Source organism: Malurus melanocephalus, unplaced genomic scaffold (genome assembly GCF_030028575.1).
Source record: "Malurus melanocephalus ecotype Western Australia unplaced genomic scaffold, MMel_1.1 scaffold_173, whole genome shotgun sequence".
NCBI classification, from domain to species: Eukaryota; Metazoa; Chordata; class Aves; order Passeriformes; family Maluridae; genus Malurus; species Malurus melanocephalus.
Genome location: NW_026623405.1, coordinates 268,252 through 284,493, shown reverse-complemented (window position 1 = coordinate 284,493; position 16,242 = coordinate 268,252). Strand labels below are relative to the sequence as shown.

General features: G+C 38.4%; 1 protein-coding gene across 1 annotated transcript in view; it reads left to right on the top strand.

Moving 5' to 3' along the window:
* Positions 1-16,242, top strand: part of PLCG2 (phospholipase C gamma 2) — a 55,523-nt gene that overhangs the window by 22,332 nt on the left and 16,949 nt on the right. The window contains exons 7-22 of the mRNA XM_057372520.1: positions 422-505; positions 1,838-1,881; positions 3,012-3,084; positions 3,923-4,024; positions 4,170-4,288; positions 4,390-4,475; positions 5,357-5,477; positions 6,501-6,669; positions 8,492-8,596; positions 8,811-8,900; positions 9,439-9,617; positions 10,526-10,726; positions 11,987-12,106; positions 13,119-13,299; positions 14,510-14,578; positions 15,727-15,836. Coding sequence (XP_057228503.1) covers positions 422-505; positions 1,838-1,881; positions 3,012-3,084; positions 3,923-4,024; positions 4,170-4,288; positions 4,390-4,475; positions 5,357-5,477; positions 6,501-6,669; positions 8,492-8,596; positions 8,811-8,900; positions 9,439-9,617; positions 10,526-10,726; positions 11,987-12,106; positions 13,119-13,299; positions 14,510-14,578; positions 15,727-15,836 — 1,853 coding nt within the window. The remainder of the gene's footprint in view (positions 1-421; positions 506-1,837; positions 1,882-3,011; positions 3,085-3,922; positions 4,025-4,169; positions 4,289-4,389; positions 4,476-5,356; positions 5,478-6,500; positions 6,670-8,491; positions 8,597-8,810; positions 8,901-9,438; positions 9,618-10,525; positions 10,727-11,986; positions 12,107-13,118; positions 13,300-14,509; positions 14,579-15,726; positions 15,837-16,242) is intronic.

Sequence of the window (16,242 nt, the reverse complement as noted above, 5' to 3'; positions counted from 1 at the left end):
ATATTATTGACTTTTTAAGGTCATTCTCTTCCTACAGGAACCTTGAGTATCCCCACCCTTTCCTGCTTTCCAGCTCTCCACTCTTAGAGCAGACATTCTTGCTTCTGCTGCTCCAGCYAGCAATGAGAAAATGAGGCTTTACTTCTCTCTCARTTGTGGAAATGGAATCAGGGTGCAAAATGCAAAGCCAAAGATGGGGGCTAGAAGCACTATGTCATAAAGCAACATCTGTTTCCTTGTTTGTATTCTTAAAAACATAAGTACATAAAAAAATCCCAAGTGGTTAAAAACAAATAAAGATGGAGTAGAACAGAACGTGTGAGAGGATTCCAGCTGGAGTAAGAGTAACTTGTTCACTGTGCAAGTGCARTTCAGGGAGCCAAACTACTCCTGCTTCACTGCATGCTACTTTCTGTTGTAGGAAATAGGTGCTCACAAGGAAGAGCTTACTTTTGAACAATTTCATTTGTTCTACAAGAAAATCATGTTTGAACAACAGAAATCGGTAAGCTTTTTGTGAATACTGTTCAACTGCTTCATCAGAATAATGAGAGCTGATTATCCTTTTGTTGGTTATTTTTTTTTCCTCATTCTTGTAACAGAAAAAGGTGCTGTGCTGTACTTGATGTGTAGATAACAGTCACTCAGCAACTGGCCTAAGAAGATGAATAAATCATTCATGCTGCTTGTTGTGTGTTGGTAGTAGAGATAGGCACAGATATAATGGGGTGTTTRGGAAGAATTCTTTTTGTATGTTTGTTCAGGATGCAGAATATCTTTTCATTAGGTTTGGCTGATCTTTTTTACTGATAGAAGCACTTCCATATTCCAGATTATCAGCAGTGAGTTCGTTACAGGACATGCATCAGACAGTCTTTGGGAGGCATAAATGAAGTGGAATTGCATTTTAGCTAATTTAAGTGGGCAACTGCCTGACTACTATTTCCTTATATTCACTGTACAGATTGATGAAGCTGGTGGAAACTGCATACATTTAATGAGTCTGAAAGTTAGGAGCCCTTTAAAACTGCGTGAAAACACATAATTTGAAATTAYTTGCTTGAATGTCTTTGTTGACTATGTGCTTACTGTGGATTCAACTTTAATTTTACAGATGCTAAGAGAAGCTTTGATAGTCAAAGTCAAGTGCTGTTTTTCTGGCAATAGAGCTTGTGCTATTTAAAAGTGATACTGAAATCATGGTGAAGTGATAAAAAAACCTAGATTTACTGGCATGGTTTTCATTTTGGCCATGAAAGTCCTGTTAATTAGCTTGAGCAGAAAACTGATGAGTAAAACACACAGTAAGGAGCCTCTCTGACTTCCTTAAGCTCTTGTTATTGCCCTGTGTGAATCATTGCAAAGAAACTTCTCAATTTGCTTACAAGTGCTGTGGGTCAATTGATAAGCTTCCTGCAATCTCGAACTATGCTGTGCCAAGATAGAAGCAATTTAGGTTTTATAGTCACTTGAATAAATGTGATGGATGATAGTTAATTCCAGTTTTTCTGGGATATCAAACAATAAAAGCTCCCCAGAAATGTGAYTGTTCATATAGGGTGCTTTATCAAAGCAAGTGTTTTGCCTGGGAATTGTGTTCACATTGAGAGACCTGAAGTGCAGTTGCCAGCCTTGACAGCATGTTTTTTCTTATGTATTAATTAAAAATGTGTCTTCCCAATTCATGTGCAACTTTTCTAGAGTAGACTGGCATTTATTTGCCCTTGGCACAATGGACATTATTAGATGGACTTAGATAGAAAATTTGGTATTCTTTTATAATTTATATTTTTCCCTTTATGTTTGTTCTTTTGTTTGTTTGTTTATTTGTTTTAAGATTCTTGATGAATTCAAAAAGGATTCCTCTGTTTTCATTCTTGGGTGAGACTCCTCATTTGTATTATTTTTTTACATTTCCATATGKTTGTAGTGTTGCAGGATTGTTTTTTAATTACATCATCTTTACATTTTTCTTTTGTTCTGATGTTTTAGTAAGTGAAAAGAAATCATGAATATTTTTGCATTCAGAAAGGTGAACTTATATTGGAACTAAGTCTGATGACTGGTTTTTATTTTCTGACTACTAAAATGGTGTGGACTGAAATTACCTGTCCTTTGATTTTATAAAGAGTGAACAGGATTATGGAAGGACAATTTGATGCAGAAATTTTAGCTTCAGTCTGGAGATTGGTRTGGTGCACAGGCTTTGCCTAGACCTGAGCAGAATGCTGATTGGAATGGTTTCTGCTTCTGCATCTCTACTTGATGGATTTGAARGTTTAAGTAAGATGTGTACAGCATGAAGAAGAGTTCACAGGCATTGCTAACTCATTGATTGTGGATTAAACTAGTTTATCTTGGTTTGGAATATTACTCTAGCCAATTAAGGAAGTAACTTGAAATGTTTACTCTGAGTGTACCAAGGATTTCCTTAGCTTTGGGTCATATAATGAACTAAACTGTATGAGACTGCTTAAAAACACAGATTTATAACCACCTTCCTGGAACAGAKGCTGCTGTGTTTGGGACTTAAAAAGGCAAATCAGTGACACCACTTTCCCTTGGTGCAGCTGCACCTTGCCTCTTTTTTCAGAAGATTTTGGTCTACCACAGTATTTCATCTAAATATCACACAGAAGGATTATTTGTGGAAGTGTGTCTCTGTAATAATATAAAAGAAGTTTTTCCATGTGCCTCAGCTAAACTGACCAACAGCCCTGTCAAGTTAATGCAGCTCATTTGCTACAAAGCAATGAGCACAGATTTGGTTCTTTTCCTAATGAATCCCTCTCAAAGATACGTCAGGAATACAAGAGGCTGCAAATACAGTAATAGGATAATACAGTATTACAAGTCTACTCTTAAGTTCCATTGAAGTTATAAAAAGTTTCTTGGTAGTGGCAACACATTTATACTGTAAATCAAGATACAAGTAAGTGTTATCTTCTGCTGTAACATCTGATTACCTTCTCTTATTTCTTTAGCTTCACTTTCCCTTTCTTTTTTTAAAGAAATACTGACCGTCCAGATGCTTCAGCAGTTCAYCTCCATGACTTTCAGAGATTCCTGCTACACGAGCAGCAGGTGGGAAGGTTACAGAAATACTGAGTTTTTTTCCTTGGACTTGTATCACAGAATTCTGTGCTCATTAAAAAGAAATGTGAAGTGTCATGGAATAAGATTGATGTCAGTGTAATACTGGGCCTTAGAAAGATTTCTCCTTTGTTGCCAYTGAAGTCCACAAAAATGATTATTTTTCATTTATATAAATCTACTGAAGGTGCACCAGAGGACAAAATAAACAAGGTTTTAACAAGCCTCCACTTAATCAYGTAGATAAACAGACAAGATTAGAAGTAAATGCTGGGTGCAGTCAGAGATGAATTTCTGGCCTGGTTGCTGCTGTCACCAGAGGTGCATTGGGGTAATGCCTTGGCCACAGCCCCATTTCAGCAGCTCTCACACTGCTGCCTGCCTGCATTTCAGTCAAAGGTAATTTTCTGTTGAATAGACCCAGTTAGCAGATAAGGATGGAAGCAGGGGCTGGAATTGTGTCTTCATGGATTTCTGTGATGTTATTTAGCACAGGCTCCTTGGGAAAAAAATTGCACAATATTTGCTAGGCACTGCTGAGCTCCAGATTTGCAAATGTGATTGAAAAGTGAGACCTACACTTCCTGCATAAGCTTGATACTTTCTTTTTCTCCCAATTTCACTGTGTTCAAAGGATGTTCAGATTGCACATAGAAATGAAAGAGATTATAGTTAAGGCATGTCCAAGAAGGCCAGCTTTTTTGAATGCATGTATGTCCTTGTGTAGTGTGTATATATCTGTAGRTCTCTCTGTTCCTTGTTTGAATTTTGTATTGAATAACACCACTTCTAAAGGGTTTTTTTTCTATGGTATTGTAATTATCTGAAGGAATCTTGGGCACAGGATCTCAGTAAAGTCCGAGAACGAATGACAAAGTTTATTGACGACACTATGAGAGAAACTGCTGAGCCTTTCCTCTTTGTTGACGAGGTGAGATAATGGTACTTTAATAGTACAATACACTTCTTTACTTTCACAGAATTTTCACTGGGTGGCAGGGCCCTCTTGCTGCATTGCTGGGTTTCTTTTATTGAATGGTTAAAATGTTTAAATTCAGTCTCTCTTTGTGTTGTAGTTCCTMGCTTACCTTTTTGCAAAAGAAAACAGTATTTGGGATGAAAAATATGATTCAATAGATGTGCAGGACATGAATAATCCTTTGTCCCACTACTGGATTTCTTCCTCTCATAACACGTAAGTTACTAAAAGTCCCATTGACCAAATGCCACCCAGTGAGTGAGTGAGAACTGGTTGAAATTGACTTTCTGTCTTTTACATTTCCTTTTACTCCTTAGATACCTGACAGGAGACCAGCTTCGCAGTGAATCCTCCACAGAAGCTTACATCAGGTGCCTCAGAATGGGATGTCGATGTATAGAGTGTGAGTAAAGAGCTTGTGGAGTGCTTTGTAACATGTTGTTCAAGTAGTTTCCCTTGTTCACGGAGAAAGAAAAAAGAACTGAAATCAAGAACTGTTTGTTTTCTGACTTTGAAATTAGTCATATAAAAAAATACTGATTCCTTAAACGGTTTTTCTTATGTCTCACCAATGCCCTCACTTCCTCTGGTTCTTGTTCCCAAGCAGTTTCAAGAAAGTCTTCCTAAATCTCCTGTCAATTTACACCAAAAATTCAATCBTGAATCTATATGAAAGCTTAGGGTTTAAGCTGGAGTGCTCGTGTACAGATAATTTATTTACCTTATTGTAATATAGACAAGCCTAAGGCACAGAGATTTTTATGATGTGGTGCCTTTTGTCATCCTGTTTAACTTGTAAATCAGTTGATGCCTTGGTGCATTTGTTCTCCTTTGTGTATGTCTTCAGCTTTGTGCTTATGCTCTTTGTTGAGAATTTTCACTTTAATTTCGTGTTGTTTATCTAACTAATGCAAAGCTTATCTCAAATTAGATAAATCAGGGTTAAAATCAACAAAAGCTATCAACTTGTGACTTGTTGATCCCTGCAAAAATTGCTGTAAACTTGTAGATTGYCACTACAGTTGCCTGAATCTCTTATTTCCAGATTCTCACATATTAATGCWTTGGAAAGATTTTATAATGTATTTTATTTGTCTTGCTCTTACTTAAGTAAACTCAATTTACTCTGTGAGAGATACAAATTCATCTGATAGACTATTTTATTAGAATATTGAAGTTCATGTATCAGTATACAGAACACTGGAGCTTTGGATGTATTCTTTTTACCAGATTCATTTAAGGAGCTACTTGGTCTTTTATTTTTTCTGCTGCTTGTTTTCCTAGTGGATTGCTGGGATGGTCCTGATGGGAAGCCCATCATTTACCATGGATGGACACGGACAACAAAGATCAAATTTGATGACGTAGTGCAGGCAATCAAAGACCATGCCTTTGTTACATCTGAGTAAGCTTTGGTTAATTTTCCTTCAGCCTGTTTTCATATGCTCAGACCTTTCTGAATTTCATTTCTCTGTAAACTACAGCAAAAAGTAATCAACAATACAATAATGGATTCCAGTAGTCTTCATTATTGCCACATATGGGTTTTTAATACATGCAGTTTTGAGGAAAAGTCCCAGTGCATAACCCTTTGTTGCTAAGGAAGATACTGGGTGTTCTCAAGTGGTTTCCAGCTCCTTCTTTGGATCTTCTTTTATTAAGATGAAAGTGAAACTTCAAATGCTTAATAGTATGTCTTAAATCTTAAAAATTAATAAAATAGTACAATTTACAGATACTCTGTCTGTCAGGTGTTGTTTGTGGGGTAGGGGAAGTCTTAGCTGAGAAGATCTAGAACTGATAGCATTTCTCCTGAACTGGTTTAAATCTGCATAACTTGTGCTGAGATGTCCTTAACATGAAAAATACTGCCCATAACTGGGAAAGAAATAAAGTTGTCAGTGTCCTGTTTTTCTGTGTTATCACTTGGACACAGAGAGGCAATATTTTCCCATGTGGATCAATGTCAGCATGGGAACACTGTGTTAGTGACAACGATTATATGAGATGTATTATGATTTCACRCTCTTCTCAGACTAAATGTGAAGAAAAACAGACATGATTTTGARGAGAGGAGAAACAAATTTTCACATAATGGTACTTTAGCAGTGTAACTGTGCCCAAACAGCTTGGAGGGAATCTTTGTCTTTGCAGATGTTCAAATCTTTGCTACTTGATCTAACTTAGGAACTGGGCCTTCCCAAAGAAGGGGTTTGGGTTAGACGGGCCTTCACAGGCACCTTTTGATCTTGGTGACTCTGTGACTGCACATCTATTATTATTTATTGTGTCTATATCTTCYTTTTGTCTTATTTCCTTCAAATATTTCCTCTCATCTGAGGGCTGAGGGAGGATGTTGTTTTCCTTGCCTTGCCAGCTGTAGCAAAAAGAGTTTGTCTTCATTCACCTTGGTTTTTTTCCACCAAAGATACCCAGTCATTCTGTCAATTGAAGAGCACTGCAGTGTGGAGCAGCAGCGACACATGGCCAAAGTGTTCAAGGAGGTGTTTGGGGATCAGCTTTTAATGAAGCCTGTTGAAGCCAGTGCAGATCAGCTCCCATCACCAACCCAGCTGAAAGAAAAGATCATCATCAAGGTAGGCTTGCTTTGTGTGCTGGGAGATAAAATAGGAGAACAAGAGCAGGAGCCAGAAATACTGTTTCTGACTTCRCAGATTAGATTCAAGAAACCCCTTGTTTGAAGTGTTTACTGGTTACATTTTGCASTARTGTACAGTGTGCTTGCTCTTGGTTTTCTGTGCCGTAAGTGTTGGCGGTTCAAGTGCCAGATGAAATGCCAGCTCTTTTCAAAAGGTCTTCCAGCTCCTGAAATATCACTGCTAAATTTCAACAAGATTTCACTGCTGCAGATGTTCATCATAGACATTTTACACCATATGGCCTGCTTAAAAATGATAGAAATATGTTTTTGAATAAAGAGATAGATCAGTATTACTATCTTTTTTTCAAAGACTGCCTTTCATTCAAGTGAAACTCAAAGCTCTTGTGGCTGCACACGGAAGTTGTCAGGATTTCACAAATTGATGAGWGTTTGCTAACTGAGTGTGATTTAAAGATGAATTTTAGTGAGCCACTTRTGAAACACCAAGGCACTGCTCTGAGCAGGCAGTCCCTGTTGGTGTCATACCTTGTGGGCAGTGCAGGTGTTTCATCAGCTCTGTTGAGCAACAACAGCATAATCAAAAGATTTCTCAGATTGAAACTTCAGAACTTTCCAAAAGGCAAAATTTGGTAAAGAATCTCAGGGCTGCTCATGATCTCTTTGGTAAAATAATAATCACTTTTGTCTATGCTTCTGTTTTCTTACTCTTGTAACAGTATTGCTTCCTATGTATTAAACATCTGAATGGAAGAAGTAAGGGTAGATAGGTATAAGAATCCGGCCCTTAATGTAAGATTGGAAATAACAGARTCCCACTACAAGGTGCAAAAGTTCTGTCTTTCGTTTTTGGGATTTTTCTTGTTCTCTCCAGACTGTCTCTGTTTCCTTGTGGAGCACAGAGGGGACTTTCATAGGCACATGATTAATAACRTGACAGATCTGATTTAAAGGGAATTACAGACTGTCATGAGTGTGCACAAGAGAACATCCACATCACTGTGCTGCCTAATAGAGAACTGAAGAGTCTTTAAATATATCAGCACCTGCCAGTGAGCTGGTTGTGTTGTTTGGCTTTTCTTTGGAAAATGTTGTCAGTAAACAGTCAGAGGCAACACCTACTTYACTRGCCTGGGAGATTTTCCAGATAGGTYTGTCCAATTGAAATCTGCCAAGAGCAGGCTGTGCAGARCTGAATGTGGTTGAGGTCTGATATGAGATGATTAATCCCATCATTAACTGCAATAAAGTAATTGATATTGCTTGTGGCCCCTTGAGACACTTTTTTGTGAACACTCTCAAGAAAGTAGAACTTGACCCCTTTTTTTTCATAAAATATTTCCCTTGTACTCATTTTTCTTGTAAAAGAATGAATTCCCCATTCTTGTAAAAGAATGAATTCCCCGTTCATTTTAATTCCTCATCTTTCCATTTGTTTTGATTTTCGTTCCTCATGTCCTGTTTCTTGCAGAAGGTTTCTTGTTTATCCTTATTTCTTGCTATTTGTCACTTCATGTTTTCTGTTCTCTAAAGAATGATGAGATCTTATCAAATTACTTGTTTCTTCACTGCTTCAATGATACCTCTATTAATTTTTTCCAACCTTTGTTATGTATCTAAATTTTAAAGAAGGAAGTTCCAGCCCTGTTATTCCTTGTGGAACAGCTGCTGTTATGACAATGAGAGAAGGTGGCTGTGCAATGGAGGGAGATACTTCCAGCAATACTGAGTGTGCTGAAACATTATGACCAATTTTTATGTCTGATTTCTCTGAGTGTATGAATGTTTTTGTTTTTAAGCACAAAAAACTGGGGCCAAAGGGAGACATTGATGTGAACTTGGAAGAAAAGAAAGAAGAAAAAAAGCAACAAGGRGAACTTTACATGTGGGACACAATAGAACAGGTATTATTTCTATGACRTCTGCTACAGTTTGCTACTCAGCTCTGTAATACTGAAAATTTACATAAATTTTCTTAGTCTTTGTGTAAGTAATATTGTCAGTTGAAAAGGTGTGGATGGGGGGAAGAAGGTATTTTGTTTATTGTTACACCCTGTTTTGAGATTGTGGTTCGTGAGTTTGCCTCTGCTAATGATTTTATTATCTCCCAACTTTCAGAAATGGACTCGGCACTACTGTGCTATTGCTGATGAAAAGCTTTCATTCAGTGATGATATAGAACAGAATGCTGATGAAGATTCATCGAAGGTGATGGCTGTATTTCACTGTTTAAGCATATTCTTTTTATTATTTCAGACTATTTCAATGTCTATAGATGTGTATTTTTTATGCTGATGAAATTGTAAAGGTTCTGTATCAGATAACAARTGTGGAGATAAAATAACTAAAAAAGGGTCTTTGCCAGGGTCAGCTCTAGCTAACCTTATTTTTAATAAAATMATTTCTTCCCTTGGTTAATGGAGGACTTGTAAAGAGGAGTACAAAGAAAATGAAATATAATTTCATTACTTACATGCTTATTTGGATGTGCATTAAGTCTTTTAAATATTACTGTTATTCTCAAACTCAGCAGAATGAACAAATRTTGATTGTATTACTAACTTGTTACTTTGCTGTTGTGGGTGGTAAAGCAGGGTAACTTTAAAGATGATTGGCTGGAGAGTTCAGGCTTAGTGCAAGCTCAAATCTTGGAACAGCAGATTGTTATATCACCRGTAACAAGTACTTGGTTTCAAAATCATAAAATTAGAAATGTGCTATAAAAAATTCTCATTTTCTGGTCTAGGAGGTGAAACGCACTGAACTGCACTTRAAAGAGAAATGGTTCCACGGGAAAATGAAAGGAGGGAGAACAACTGCTGAGAAACTGCTGCAAGAATATTGTGCTGAAATGGGTGGCAAGGATGGGACATTCCTGGTTAGGGAAAGTGAAGCTTTCCCTGATGATTACACYTTGTCATTCTGGTATGGTCATTGTCATAAACATTTGATGGGGGATTTGTTTGTTTTATGGCATTGCACAAAAATGTGTGTTTTTTTCAAATATGTGTTTATACATTTATAGCTGAGAAGAAATAGGAATAACACGAGAATGTTATTGATGGGATTGTGAAAGACTACTTCCTAAATTAAACTTCAGTATAGTGTAGTGCATTTTGGCAGGGTTGTCAGGGGAGGAATGACCAGTTTGATTCTTCCCCCTCAACTTTTCTTGTGTTCTGGCGGGATATAGGGTTTGTTATTTCCTCAATGAGTGGGCCACAATTAGATCTTTTAATTCAGGGRAAAATTGCTGGTTTCTACACTGAAAAGGTAGTCTCATGAGTTAACCTTTGTTAGCAGAGATTGATCTTTTCAGTGGAAGGATTCTCCAGAAGGAAAATAATGAAAAACTTAAGGTTTTCTTGCTAGGTTTTTTGGTTGGGTTTTTCGTGTGGTGTTTTGCTGGATTGGTTGGTTGATTTTGTTTTTGGTTTTGTTTTGTTTTTTTGACTGTTTTTTGGTTGCATGCTTTGGTTTGGTTGTGGTGGTTTTTTTTTTTTTTTTTTTTTTTGACCGTCTGGGTTTGTTTTTTTCTTTGTTTTTTCTGGTTGGGACATTGTGAGGAATAGTGTGAGATATCTGACCCAGAGAGCTATCAGAGCAAATTTTGCAGAATATTTTAAACTATTGTTGGCTGAAAAGTATTATTTTTGGTCCTGTAACCTCCCTTGTCAGAATTTCTGTTGCTTGTTATTGTGGCTGTTTTACTGGATGACACAGATTTCTTGTCTCTTCACAAGCTCCCCAAATACTTGACCAGGAATGGGTGGGGAAATGCTTCGAAAGAAGAAAATCTGTTATAAACCCCATATTTCCCTCCACTCCTTCAGGAGGTCAGGCAGAGTCCAGCACTGCCGGATCCGTTCCACCAGCGATGGGGACGCTGTGAAATATTACCTGACAGACATCCTGACCTTTGACAGCATCTATGATCTCATCCAACACTACAAGGAGGCCTACCTGCGCTGTGCGGAATTTGAGCTGCGCCTGACCGACGCCGTGCCAAACCCCAGCCCTCACGAGACCAAAGAGTACGTACAGCAGAAGGCAAACACTGCTGTCATGTCAGTGGCCTTTGCTTGGATTTCTGCATAGAAAATCCCCTGGATTCAGGAGAGTGCTTCAGTGTTGCTTGTCTGTGGAAGTTGGGGGAATAGGCATCCCGGAAAGAWGCTGAGTGAGAATGTTGACTCTGTGAGAACCTGGTACAACAAAAGTGGTCACTGGGAAAGCAATTTCCTAGCAGCAACYGGGAAAATCAGTGGGAACTGTAATGCTGTGGATATGTGCCAATTCCTCCTTTGTCTGCTCGGTGTTTTACAACACCCAGTGGGCTGGGTTAGATCTTTAGTAGTTGGCAGTGATTTGGCAACTAATGGGTCATGGTCTGTGCCAGYAGGAAACTCTGTTATTCTGGCAGTGAGGCCAAACAGCTCCCTTTGCCTAATCCCGCCCCCTGCCTCACCCCTGTCAGAGCTGGTTAGGCTGACTTCACCCTGTGAGATAGAAATTAAGCACGGTGTTTTTTTCCAGCTGGTGTTTGCCTGCCATAGATCGTGGGCAGAGCATGCTCTTGTTTTTTGGCAGAATACTGTAATTGCTGCCCCTTGCTCTGTTTCCTCTGCAGTGGGTAAAAGTAAATCTCCTTTCCATGTAAAATGCTAATCTGTGACTTTAAACTTCTTTCTTTTTTTTTTTGCCCCCCTGGCATTTGGGAGTMACTGACCACCCATAGATAACTTTGGAAGCCAGTGAGAGGGGAAGGAGAATTTAAGGGTTAGACTTTCCTATCTTTCTGCATAARCTGGAGTTAACACTGCCAGTGTAATGGCCTCAGCTTCACTGAAGGCACAATAGGTCCATTCCTACAGCGAAAGATAAAATCCAGCTCTGAATAAAAATTCARATGCCTGGTGTCTTTCTTTTGTCTGTGTTTAGGCTTTATCCTAAATGTACTTTGTCAAAATGGAATAAATACTGAAAACTGAATGGCACACTAAAAGCAGGATGCAGTGCCTTTGTTTCAGGAACAAATGCAGATTTATGTTTTATTATTTCAGACAGACGAGGTGTTCTGATATATTCTTGATGCTTTCATCCAAAATAAACTGCTGTCTTACAATGTTTTGTAATAAACTGCTGTCATAAGTGCCAAGATGGGGAAAATCTAATGCATAATTTTTCTTACAGTGTTTGAAACTCTGTTGTTAATAATGCTATCTTTTATTCTCTGTAAATGACATTTGACAAGCCTTGCAATGCTTTGCCCATTCTGGTTTTTGATGTTGCAGTTGGTACTATGACAACTTGAGTCGGGGTGAGGCAGAAGATATGCTCATGCGAATTCCTCGAGATGGAGCCTTTCTCATTAGAAARAGAGATGAACCTGATTCCTTTGCCATGACCTTCAGGTAACAAGATATGACTCCTTACCTAGCAGCCAACAGTATTCTGGYTTTTCTTATTTAAAAAATCATGATCTTTTTAGAGTTATGCTATTCTGGCTTTCAAACTTTGAGTTATTAGCATGGTTGATTTGTGCAGGAGGTCCATGTATGAGAATGTGTTCAAGAGTTAGTTTGTGACTTGCCTAAACCTTTATTGTTTAATAGATTGAGCTCCAGCTGTCCCTTTTTCCCCCCACACAGAACTATGGATGGCCCTTCTTTCATCCACTGACACTCTTTGCTAAAGGGTATTGTTTTGAAGTTTGCTTTGGTGCAGGTTCAGCAGTGTTTCAGTGTYTTTATTGCCTAGAAATCCTGACCTGTCATATAACTGAAATGTCAAAATGAAATTGTTAGCTCTTCTCATCAGGGAAAATCATTTTGGATAGTTCTGTGGCTCTTGAAAAACATTAATGAAATATATAGAATTGTGGTGTTCTYCATTCCACCTTCAGATCAAATTGTGTTTCTCTGAAAATGCATAATTTAGCAACATATAAAATTGCTTACTTACATGCCTTATTGTGTATTGAAGATGTCCAAAATTCCCCAGTCTCCTGGGTACTTTGGGTTGATGTTTTCTGCTCTTACCAAGGTGAATATTGAAGTAATTGGAGCTGCAGAATCTCAGTAAAACCATTTCACAGTGGGGGAAACAAGAAGTACYAAAACTTCAGCAGCTTGAAAAGGATGTAGTGGTCTTTTTGGGTGGTATGGTTGTCAATGTTGTTTTACTGTTATCAATTCAAACAAAAATCTTGTGTTCAAGCACAAGAGTTTTTTTTTCATTAAAAACTGGCTTCTGTAGCTATCAAAATGATTATAATAATGATAATAATTGAATAAAAGAGGCTTTGTTAGAGGAAGCAGTTATTTTCCATGATTTAGGTGCACAAAGCAGCTTTGCTYCTGTTCAGAGCCCTGCTGCTCTCCTGTGAGCACTGACACCTTTCAGAGCTGTGCTCTTGTTCTGCAGGGCAGAGGGGAAGGTGAAGCACTTCCGAATCCAGCAGGAGGGGAGGCACTTTGTGCTGGGAACCTCGGCCTACTTTGAGAGCCTGGTGGAGCTGGTGACGTACTACGAGAAGCACCCGCTCTACAGGAAGATGAAGCTGCGCTACCCCGTGACCGAGGAGCTGCTGGAGCGCTACAGCACGGTACTGGGATGGACTGGGGGGCTGGGCTGGGCTCTGCTTCTGCTAGAGCAGCTCTGGGGCAAATTGAATAGGTTGTTTTCTGTGAAATTGAGATGGTTATACTGACTTCTCTCACGAAGTTGTGAAGGAAAGATTCGTCTTTGATTACAGACCAGCTCTTGCCTTCCCCGTGATTTGATTAGAGAAGCCCCACTGTGTACTGGGGGTCGTTGCCCTATTAAATGAGTTTTTGATAACAGCCTTGTCTACAGTTGGCCCTGTCTTTCCTGCTGATGTGAGCAGGGATCTGAAAATGATCATGCAGATGCCAATTGCTTCAGAAAATAAGAAATACTCTGCTGTGCCTCTCACTCTGGACGAGCAGTGGACATTTCAGGGATGGTGTCCTACTGCTTTCTGTGGTAAAAGGTACCTCTGAAGCCTCACTCTYTGAGATAAGCATGAGGAAATCTCCCCAAGAGACTTGTCTCTAGCCGTTGACTAAACAGGAGCCTGGATAATTAGCTGAGGATAAAGATTAACTTTCTGGATGGATGTGTTTCATTTTGAGGGAGCTTTGCTTTGGAAAGCCTGAGGTGCTGTCTTCTCTTTTCAAGTGTRTGTCTGTTAGAAACTGCAGGAAACTATGTCTGGCATGTCTCAAGAAATCAAACCTCGGGATTTTGTTTCTTCTGGGGAGACTAAAAGGGACTAAAAAGATTTTAGATCTCAGGAATTTTTTATAATGTTGCCTATAGCAAAGGTTCTGTATCCTAGGACTGTTTTCAAATTGAATCACAAAGAAAGAATAAAATRAAAAATATGACTCTGTATATTGTTCTAGAGTTTTTATCTAATAGTGAYGCCGMTACTGATACTAAAGTACTGTAACACAGAAATCATAAGYGTAGGTATTTTTTTTCTGCACATGGAAGAGYACTCACAATCAAAAAGCCTTTTAACTGATTAAGAGATACCTTTGTAAGRTATGGCTTTTTCATTGGGTTTTGCTGTTCATTAAACTGAGGCAGAGGCAGAGTAAATAACAAACTTATATTCAGCTGTGTTCAACTACAGAAGTGAACAAAACAGAGCTGTCTGACTTCCCTCCTCTTCTGTTGGTCCATGTGCTGTCAAAAAGGTGGTTTCAGAAATGAATATTCTATAAACAATAAGTATTTTATAATCGTTGATTCCTGAAACTTGATCATTTTTTCTTTCTTGTTTTTAGGAAAAAGATATTAATTCCCTCTATGAAGTCAAGATGTATGTGGAACCCAGTGAAATCACCCCCACAGTGGTATGCTTAAAGRGAGATATTCACACTTACTATAGACTTCTGAAAATTAGATTTGTTGGTTTCCTGTTAGCAGTAAGAAAAAGAAGGCTTGAAAGCATTAGGCTCCTAGGTCTGTGGGGGGCTGGACAGCAGAAATTTAAAGGGTGTGCCTCTTTTCTAGCCTCTCTTTAAAATTTGTACCCACACATTTTCTTGTGTGCAAATCCTGTAGTGATTCATTCAGACTGGGATTTTGGGCACTTTTTGCTATTGATTCTGTGGAGGTGATTTGGGTTGGTGTACCCACAAATTAAATACCTGTGAGAGGGTTCAAATTGACAAGGCCATATYTTCGTGGAAAAAAAAGTATAACAGTAAAATTTCTGTGCCTGTGGGTGTCTGCACACACCCATTCCATTAGCAAACATGTTCTGCATGCACAAGTAAGTGCAGAGTTTCTTCCTATGCTTTCTATAAAAATTTGGTGCCTTTGGTCTATTCATGAGTTATTAGAGTTTTTATTTTTTAAGGCAGAAATACTGTTTTAAAAACAAGGGTCACAGCAAACATTACTTATCTGTAATTCCTGCTAGTGCCTGTCTGCTTGTAAATTCTCATGAAAATCACCTGCTTGTAAATTTTGTGACTGTAGCTCTTTTTAGTTGTTTTGGCCCGTGAATTTGCGTTGCTGCTGAAGCATTTGGGTAGTAGTAAATTCAAGATAAAGGTTTAGCTCATCCTGCTAAAACTGCATGTCTTCCTACAGGAAATGTGACCAGCAGGATAGCTGATGTGGTTTTGAAGTGGAGGTTTTGTAGGCACCTAAGCCTGAAAACAGCAAATGTTTATGAATATATGTAATAAAAATAGAGGATTTATATTTCACTTTGCGATTTTTAAAAAATTTTTGGTTTTATGTTTTTTACCATAATTATGTTCAGCACCCAAAAAAGATTTTTTTTTCCAAGCAGGTACTTGAAGAATAACAGAGTAGCATCACTTGATTCCACCAATAGATGTCACTCTGGAACTTCAGTATTTTGTTTTCTAAGCTTCATAACAAAACCAAAAAATAATCCAATGCTCCCTATTTTTTTTTTAAGATTGCATTATTGATTATTTTATGACCTGTCCCCCCAGATGACCTCTTTGCTCTGTTTCTCTTAAAGCCTCAGAGAACAGTGAAAGCCTTGTATGACTACAGAGCCAAAATGAGTGATGAATTGAGCTTCTCTCGAGGAGCTTTAATTCATAATGTCACAAAGGAAACTGGAGGCTGGTAAGGACAAAGATTCCTCATGGGAGAACTTCTGGTGACTTAGTAGAGGGAGTTAAAAATGAGCTTTGAGTAGTAGTTTTTAAAAACTGCCTGGTGTCTGATTGCTGCTTATTAACTGTGGCCTTATAAATCTTAATGCCAGTGTATTAAAGAAAATCCCAAACACAAACTCCCTCACCTTCAATTCTTCTTTCATGTCTTTTTCATTTTTCTATCCCACAGCAATAACCTCAGCCTTCTGAACCTCCATAGCCTGGTATATTCCATATTTTTCCCGTTCTACATCCATCCTTCCTGAACATTTGTGTGTTCTGGGAAGTCATGCATCTCTTACCATTGYAGTCATTGCTCTGCTTCTGTCCTTGCTCTGCTAAGCATTTCTCAGGAATCAAACCCACCTTTTTTA